The sequence below is a fragment of the Balaenoptera acutorostrata genome, chromosome 13, assembly GCF_949987535.1.
Source record: "Balaenoptera acutorostrata chromosome 13, mBalAcu1.1, whole genome shotgun sequence".
Lineage (NCBI taxonomy): Eukaryota > Metazoa > Chordata > Mammalia > Artiodactyla > Balaenopteridae > Balaenoptera > Balaenoptera acutorostrata.
This window is the reverse complement of record NC_080076.1, coordinates 83,351,064-83,360,130: the sequence shown is the minus strand read 5'-3', so window position 1 is coordinate 83,360,130 and position 9,067 is coordinate 83,351,064. Positions and strand designations below refer to the sequence as shown.

Sequence of the window (9,067 nt, the reverse complement as noted above, 5' to 3'; positions counted from 1 at the left end):
CAGAGACTGGCACGACATTGTAAATCAACTTTGCTTCAATAAAAAAAGAAAAAGGAAAACGAAAGGTGAAGTGAATCTTAATACAATATTTTATTTAACCTAATATACCCCAGATATTATCCTTTTGACATGTATTCAACATTTAAAAATTTTAATGAGATATTCTACATTTCTTTTTTCATACTAAATGTTCAGGGTCCTGAGTATATTTTCAGTTACAGCACAGCTCAATTTGCACCAGCCTCGTATCATGTGCTCAGTAGCCACAAGCAAGTAATGGCTACCATATCGGACACGGTAGCTAAGGGCGTAGACCTTGAAAGTGCTCATCACAAGAAAAAATAAAAACGTAACTGTGTGAGGTGATGATGGATGACATCTAGACTCACTGTGGTATATCAAATCATTACGTTGTATACCTAAAACTAATACAATGTTATATGTCAACTGTATCGCAGAAGACAATTAAAAATAGAAAAAAAGAAGCGGTATTGTAGTTTACTGGAAGACTTAGGATGAGAAGACAGTGATGTCTTGATTAACCATTTCATGCCGTGGAACTCTCCTCTCCTCTTGGGTTTCCTGGCTTGACTGACACCAGACCCGTAGAGCCATTCTCAGTACAGACTGAGTGAAGGTTCCAGGGTCAAGCCACATCTAAATTACTAGTAATGCTTAAAATAGACTTTAGTTAAGATAACTCTAAGTTCCGATATTTTCTTCTCCCTGATGGATCATCTAGAGCACGGCCACCCCTTCCACCCCCTCACCCCACACTTTGGAGACCACGGAGCTGGGGACTTCACTTATCCAGCATCTCCTGTCACACACGGGAGGGCTGGCTCTGATCACAACCCCTACCTTACGTGTATTTATGCTCTTTTAAAGCTAAATTGGCACTTTCACACCTGCTGCGAAGCTGAGTGATAAAACATGTGTTCCTAGTCTTTCCTTTGTGTCTTGATTGGTGCTGTGGGGTTTAACTCAGGATTTTCTCTTAGCTTTACCTGCACGACGTTATCTGATGAGAGTCTCTCCCACTACTGTCCCACCAGCCCTGTGAGAGGAAGGGCCCTTCTTCAGGGCTGTCTAGAATTTGGCCACACTAATACACGGATCCCTTTTCTCCTTTTAATTAGGAATCATTTTGTTGCCAGTGAAGGAGGCCAAACTGAATCTGGCTGAAGCAGGCTTTATCCCCATGACTCAAAAGTTCAAAGGTCTAGCTGGATCCAGGTGTTCCAATGGTGTAACCAAGATTTGGTATCTCTCTCACTGCATTTCTCAGCTTTGTTTTCCTCTCTCTATTGGCAGTGTCCGTGTGGTGGCTTTCACAAGCTGTAGGCTTATTTTATCCTTATTGTCAATAATTCCAGCAGAAAGCTCCTTGTTCTCACCAGTTCCAACGCAAGTTCAGGGGTTGACTTTTATTGGATTATTTTACATGTCCATCCCTCTGTTCCACTCTGGCCCATGGTCCAAATCTGTCCTGTAGTCTATTTTTGTATGACCTCCAATCTCAGAAGGTTTTTACATTTTTAAAGGGCCACATATATAAAAAGAATATGCAACAGATATGTACTATCTGCTCCCTTACAGAAAAAGCTTCTGCAGGGCACATGGGGTTTTAAAAACTCTCATGATAACCACGCACGTGGCTCAGTCAGAGCAGTGGAACAGAGGACCACCTGGCATGGGCTTGGCATATAGTAGGTACTCAATTATGATTCTGATGAAAATGCTCACAGCAAAAGTATTTCTCCCTGCGAAATACTTTTTGAGCTTGGGAGCTGGGAGGTGATGTATTGCCTCCTCCTGGTCCCTAATCTATTTTAGTAATAAAAGAGCTTCCTTTGTTTGAATAAATACTCCTTGCCTAAGCTGTTAATGCTTGCTTTCTTCCTTTTTGGCAGGTTTTATTTTGCTGGAGAGCATGATGGACGCATAATACTAATATACACCACTAGATGGAGCTAGAGCTCTTGAGAAAAAGGCTTTCCCAGAAAGTGCCAAGCAGGAGGGTGGAGTAAATCTTGTAATCCCAGCATCTCCCCTGCCCAAGACAGACAGACACATTCTCAACTTGGCTCTGCCACTTGCTGCCTATGTGACTGTTGGCAAATGACTGTAAGTGTTGGCATCCTTACTTGTAAAATGGGGATTATAACAATGCCCACAACAGAGGGATGCTGTGATCATCAAGTACGATGCAAACTGTAGAAAGCAGCGTAAATGTAAGTTAATGAGACGCCAGGAAGCCCCATCATTAGAGCTATTCCTGGGACATGATTCCAAAAGCCAGATAACTTTCATGACGTTCTTGTCTCATACAGTCAGGGCTGGGGGGTTAGAGGGCAGCAGCAGAAGGGAGGGAATTCAGAGTCGGCTGGACATGAGTACAGAACACATTTTGGAGGCTCCATTTCATCATCTGTAAAGCAGGTGAGCCCTGCCTTGCGGGACCGCGAAGATGAAATGAGATAACACATGGCAAGCATTTTGCACAGTGTCTGGAACAAAGCAGTCCCTCAGTCAATGCTAGGTTATGAGTGGGCTGCTTGAAGCTTTTTGTGACCCTCAAGGGTCCTCAAGATCCTCCCTCTCCTCTCCTCTTCTAGCCTCTCCTCCCACTTCCGGCTTTAACAATCATGGCCCATAGGATGTTGGTGTCATATTTCTATCCCTAGTGCTACCCTGTCTCCTGAGTTTTAAGTTCCCCCACTCGACGGTCCCACAAGCATCTCCCACTCAACATGCTCAAAACAGAACTCCTTACCTTCTCGTTCTGAACCTTCTTTTCTTCCTCTCCTCCTGGTACATTAAAGGCATCGTCCTCCAGCCAGAGCTCTGAGCTGAAACACCGGACATGATTCCTGACATTCCTGTCTCCCCACAGTCGCTGCCGCAGCCTTATCTTCGTGCCCTTCTCCCTGCCTCGTCCTCACACAGGGGTCTTTTTTTTTCTGAATGCAAATCTGATTATTCCCCTGCTGCAAATCCTTCCATGGCTCCCCATAGCCTAGAAGGCACCGAAAAATCTGGCTTCCGCCGCCCTCCCGTACTCCCTCTCCTCCCGTCCCCCGCTCTGCACCACCAACCTGATCTTACAGTCCCGCCAGACGCATGTTATTTTAGCTCCTCAGATGACATTAAGCTTCTTTTCGCCTCTAGGCCTTTGCCCTCCTCCTTTCTTCTCTGTCCCCCCTCACCCCAATTCTTACTTAATACAGAGAAGTTTAGGATCTCTTAACTTTGCAGACTCCTTACAGACTGCATCTCACCTCTATACCCTAATGGCTGTCACAGAGTCACACTAAACAAAGGGTATCAATGCGGATGTCACGCAGTCCCTCTGCCCTCCCCATCAGCCTTTGTTGACTCCATGTAAACTGTCTGTCTCCGTGTAAACTCTCGAGATCAGGAGCCTTGTCTGCTTTGGTCACTGCTCTACCCTCAGAACCCAGAACTTGGTTGATGCATATTGAGCTCTTGATAAATATTCATTGAATGAATGAGTAAATAACTGAAGAGGTGAACGGATGAGTGAGATGTTGCTTAGACAGAAAAATAGTTCCAGTTCAACTCTCTTCCCGTCCACCCCTTCTGGATCATGGAGAGATGCCGGGGTCCAGCCTATATGAGTGTTCTGATAATCGGGGCATAACTGCAAATCAAGTCCAGCTGTTTCATTGTTAATCCCGCTTGGCCATCAGTGACAGAGTTAAAATGACTACAGGTCCTATAACTTAGTGAGAATGTAGGGAAGCAGAAGATCAAGATGAGAAAAGAGGTTAAATGGTAATGAGCCCACACACATTTGGAGATGACAGGAAGTTAAGCTTCCTTGTACAACCAAAACCAGCACAAGATATTACAAGCACTCTTAAGAATGAGATTTTCTGGCACACTATTTGCCTTATTGGGAAATGCCCCACCCATCCATCCATCCATCCATCCATCCACCCATCCACCCATCCACCCATCCACCCATCCACCCATCCACCCATCTCTATCCAGGACAGTATATACAAAGCTGAGAAATACACTCTAGCTCCAATGGTGTGAAATGGGGATAACATTAGTACCTACTTAACCAAGTAATTGTGAGATTTAAATGATATTATTAGGCAATAATATCACCCAGCACTGGGCCTGTTGTATAACAAAAACTCAATAAATGATAACTGTATGTTATTATTAGGATCTGAATACCACGGCCAAATTCACAGCTCCAACTTTTTCCCAGCCGAACATCAAACATTCAACCCAATTTTATTATCTAGAATTTGAGGAGGAGAAATAGAGTGAAGGATTCTGGAGAGGGGGTAGGTAGAGTCAGGCTGGACCAATGAGGAACGGAGGCTGGGCGACTGAGGCTGGGGTGTGAGGTAGAAGGGAGTTTCCACCTGGGAGGAGCTCCCTCTAGAATGTTGGTAGGGTCATCTGGTCTCCAGATGACCCTACTAGATCATAATGAGTATCCATGAGAGTAGGCAGGAAACAGGAACACAGTGTAGACAGCCCTCCTCCACTGGGATCGCTGGTCAACCCAGGCCCACTACATCTGGGCACTGTGGGACCGGATGGGGACGTTGATTCGGTTCTGCAGCCAGTTGATATAATCCTCTTGAGGCATATGGATGATGTGTTCTCGCACAAACTGAGGGGCAGACACAGTGACAGCCTCAGATTTGGTCTGAAAGCTAGACTCCACGCCCCCGCCCTCCCCAACAAGATCCTGGAAGATCTGTGATTGAGGCTGTGGCCCCAGGATACCTCCCACCCTTCAGGCATTCATAATGCTTGGAGCATCATGCTGGGGATGGTTCTCTCAAGAAAAGGGTCTCTTTCCAGCTTCCCGGTTCGGCAGGCTAATGTTAAGTCCCATACTGTCACCACTGACCCCAAGAAATTTGGGGAGAGCAGGAAAACCCAGTTGTCTGCATCTTTCTCTCTTTTCTACTCCTGAATATCTTTTTAAAAAGTCATTTGACCCTAAACTTTTTTGGGTTCATAGGCCCCTTCGAGAATTGAGGACAACTATGGGCTTGCTTCCGGGCAAGGGTTAAGACACAAAACATAGAGTTTCATGTAGATTCCAGGTTAAAAGACTCCCACATCCGGGTTAACAGAGGTTCTGTGACGTTCTCACTGGGAGGAGAGCACGCTGACTTCTGTAGCTAGGGCCATGAACTCAGCTCAGCGAAAGGAGAGCATCCAGCGCCCCTCCCCTCTTACCCACTCAGCGATTGCCTTTTCCACGGCCTCCACAATTGGCAGGGGGAATGCAGACCCCATAACCGGACAGATGCCCTAGACTTAGTTTCGGAGTAGCCTGCCAGAGCCTCTCCCGGAAGAGCTTCCCAGGACATGGGAAGTAGAGTCCGGGCAGATGAACTTGTCCACAGGTCATCCTCTCTCCCCCACTCCTGACCTTGCACCCATATACACAACCCAGGTCAGCCTGCGGAAGGGCCAACCTCTCATGAAAACACCGAGAGGACTGAGAATACTACCACCTGAGTCACTTCTTTATCTTGAGGCATTGAAAGCCCTATTAAAATGGACACGTGCCATCAGATAAAATTAAGGAAGTGACTCCACTGACACCTGTTAATACCTTAGTGTGGGCCCTCCCCCCTCCCCCCATCTGCTGACCCCTTTTGATGCCCTAAGGGAATAGAGCACTTGGAACTTCTAGGGTGGGTAGGGAAGGTAAGCCGCTACTGCAAACCCTTCAGTGGCTCGTCAGCACCCTCCAGATAAAGACCTAAATCCTTAACTTGACCATCAGAGATGTGCACAGACTGACCTCTTCAATCCCCTTGGAACTGTGCATCTTCCGGCTCTCTTCCTTCCGAATCCACTGACTGCCGCTGAACAGGTCAAGTTTTGTCCTGCTTTGGGGCCTTTGCACCAGCTGTTCCCTCTTCCCGACCTGCTCTTTCCCCTTCTCTTCGTGGTGCTGCCTTTACATTGTTCAGATCTCAGCTTTAAAGTCATCTTCCCCAGTGGCTCTAGTTACGATAAGCCTCCTCTACATTTACCTTAAATCAGGGCTCCTCAAACTTTATTGTGCATACAAGTCACCCGGCATCTCATTTAAATGTAGATCCTGAGTTGCTTAGATATGATTTGGAGCCTGAGATTCTGCACTAACGAGTACCCACGTGAGGTCCATGGGCCACAATTTTAAGCTGCCAGATTTCGAGGGCTCCTTTTTATGATTGCCAGTTATTGTATTCACATGTCCATTTATTTATGTCTCTCCAAAACCTCCAAGTTTCCAGGGGGCACCGTTTACACAGAATATAATGTCCCCTGGAGTTGAACAACCAAGCTCACGTGACAATCCCTCTCCTATTAGATGATGAGCTCCATGAAGGCCTTTATGTCTTTTTAAAACTTTAAAAACGTAAACAGTGCCTGGATGTTGAGAGAGGAATGAACGAGTGTGCCAGAGGCACTGTGAGGGGAAAGGAGGTGGTCAGTACCTCGATAGCCACTGCGATGTCCGGAGAGCACAGCTCCCAGACTCTCATGTCCTGCAGCACCTTCAAGAGAACATGCGGCCGGATCCTCAGGTCCAGATTTTCCCCAAACTTCTGCAGTTTCGCCAGGATCTTTTTGGCAGGGCGGAAATTCTTCAGATCCTCAGGGAGTTTGGACAGCAGGTCAAAGTACCTTCAGTTCCAAGAGGAGAGGGTCAGTTAGGAAACTGCTGGGAGATGGGCCTGGGCACCACAGGGACCCCATCTCCACGACCTCTATCACTCATGTGATGTCTCCAGGGCAGCATCGGTCTCTATCTGGGGGACTTTCCTCCCTCCTCAATGTAAAGTGCCCACACATCAGGCAAGTCTTTATTTTTATGGATAGTAAAAGCTGGAGCATGATTTGCATCGCATTAAAAAAATTAAGGGCATGCTTTAAAGTGATGCATTTATGGTTTTTCTACCAAGCAGACAATGTGAAAAGTTAGAAGAAAGGAAGAATGCTGGTATTCTGAAGCTTCTCTTTTGAGAGTTAATCAAGCCAGGGAGGACACAGACACATCTGTGGGATACCTTCTAGGATGCAAGAGGCTCTCACACACAAGGTGCTGCTGCTGCTGTGTCTGTGCGTGTGTGTGTGTGCGTGCGTGTGCGTGTGTGTGTGTGTGTGTGTGTACTTTCCATGTCCCTGATAACGAGTAAGCAGGAGTCACAGCTTTGTGTATTTCAAGAATCTCTATTAATATGTTGACAGCGTGTGAAGGTAGTTTGGGAATCCATCCTTGAGATGGTGGGAACGAGGTAGGTTCTAACCTGGGGGTTCAGGTGCGGGTGACGGCAGCAGTGGTATCTCATGAAAAAAAGGGTTTTTTTCCCTGATTGCAGAAAAAGTTGAAGAACTTGATCCTCCATCATACATTCTGGCTGCTCATATTGCTTTATAGTTGTGATATATATTTATATATTTATTCATGTATCTTTGTAAGCTCCCAGTCTGCATTATTAAAATTGTTGAAGGGATTCTGGGTACATTTTTAGGCTTTCCCATCTTACTCGTAGATCTTGATTTACTCACCCTGACAGGATGGAGCTTTGGGAAATCAGACTCCAATTTTATATCGCTGCTAAGCATAGAGACAGGTCAGCCAGAGGTTTAAATCCTAACGTTTCCTTGTTTGTAAAGTGGGGGGTTGATATGTACCCTTTGGGGTTTTTGTGGGGAATAAAATAGATAATTTATGGAAATTGCTTAGGAGAGGGTCTGCCAGCCAGTAATCACTCAATTCACATTGCTTTTTGTTGTACTTATTGTCATCCCTGTGCTGGGGCACAGGGGTCCTGGGATATGCCTGTCTGGCTTTGTATCTTTAAGAGTTAAATTATTTGGGGGAATATAGTTCTCCCCCCCATAGACCTCAGAATCTGTAGAATTTTCAGATTGGTTTGCCTCTTCTACCTCTCTTATAGGAGATAGCTTGGATAGGACTTCCATATTTGCAAGCTGAATCAAACAAGGTAAATATGGAGAACACAGCTGGGTAGATCATCTGTAGTTCAGGAACTGAGGGCTTCTTGCCTGGTTGTACTCTGGATATAGCCTGGTTTGGGGGGTGGTACTGGTGGCCAAGGACAGTTCTGGAGTGATGCCTCTCTGTGTCTTGAAGGATAATGGGATCAAATGTAATTTTGTAACACCACTGCCCCCTTCACCCACTTCAGGGACTGTCTTATCTGGCTCTCAGGATATTTACCAGTGGTCTGCAATTTCTTCTGCATCTCCTTTTACCATGGAGATGTGGTGTCTCATTTTTGCTACATCCTTTTGGAAATTTGAGACAAGGTCAAAAGAACAGAACTTCTGGAGACCTCTTTCTTCTTGGCGCCTGCATCACAGGTTGTATGAGAAAGAGGAAGAAGAATCAGATACTCTTCTCCTTTAACCATCCTAGCTGCCCTTCGAGATCTGAGTCAAACACCTTTTCCTTCTTGCGGTACTTCTTAACCCTCTCCTCTCAGCCACTCTAATATACAAGCTGGCTTTGGGCACAAGAGCATATAGCTCTCTCCGAGGTCCTGAAATGCTCAAGTCTCGCTAAATCCAGTCATTTTTCAATCAGACCTCATTCTCTCCCTACTTCAGATTGTATTTACACGGCTTTCTCATCTGTAAAATGAAGGATAATAATGATTCCTAGATCCCAGTGGTGAGGAGGAAATGATAATGTGTGTATAGTGCTGCGCTTAGTGCCAGACACACAGTAGGTGTTTAACTCATCTTGGTTCCTCTCTTCCCCATTCCCTTTATCATTTGGTGTATATGTCCTCTCTCTCCACAGAGACTATATTATAAATATAACCATGTCCTCACCTATATATTATGAATTTCAATGGCTTCCCATTTACTCAGAGTAAAGTCCTCTGAGTGACTTACCCTCCAAGGCTCTGGATTATTCAGCCCCTACATCATCTTCCAGCTTTATCTCTATCCTTTCTATCCCTTTCCTCCCAGCATTTTATGGTTTGGCTCATGAACAAAGTCTCTGAGATAAAGTTCAACCTCCACAGCTGGGTTA

General features: G+C 45.6%; 1 protein-coding gene across 2 annotated transcripts in view; it reads right to left on the bottom strand.

Annotated features, from left to right (window-relative positions):
* Positions 1-4,305: 4,305 nt before the first annotated feature.
* CCDC60 (coiled-coil domain containing 60) overlaps positions 4,306-9,067 on the bottom strand; it is a 164,924-nt gene continuing 160,162 nt past the window's right edge. The window contains exons 12-14 of one of the 2 annotated variants that reach the window (XM_007189482.2): positions 8,246-8,377; positions 6,495-6,684; positions 4,306-4,660 (exon numbers count right to left, since the gene is read on the bottom strand). In XM_007189482.2, the coding sequence (XP_007189544.2) occupies positions 4,559-4,660; positions 6,495-6,684; positions 8,246-8,377 (424 nt within the window). In that variant the 3' untranslated portion in view covers positions 4,306-4,558. The remainder of the gene's footprint in view (positions 4,661-6,494; positions 6,685-8,245; positions 8,378-9,067) is intronic. The other variant, XM_057526848.1, reaches the window with a different exon arrangement.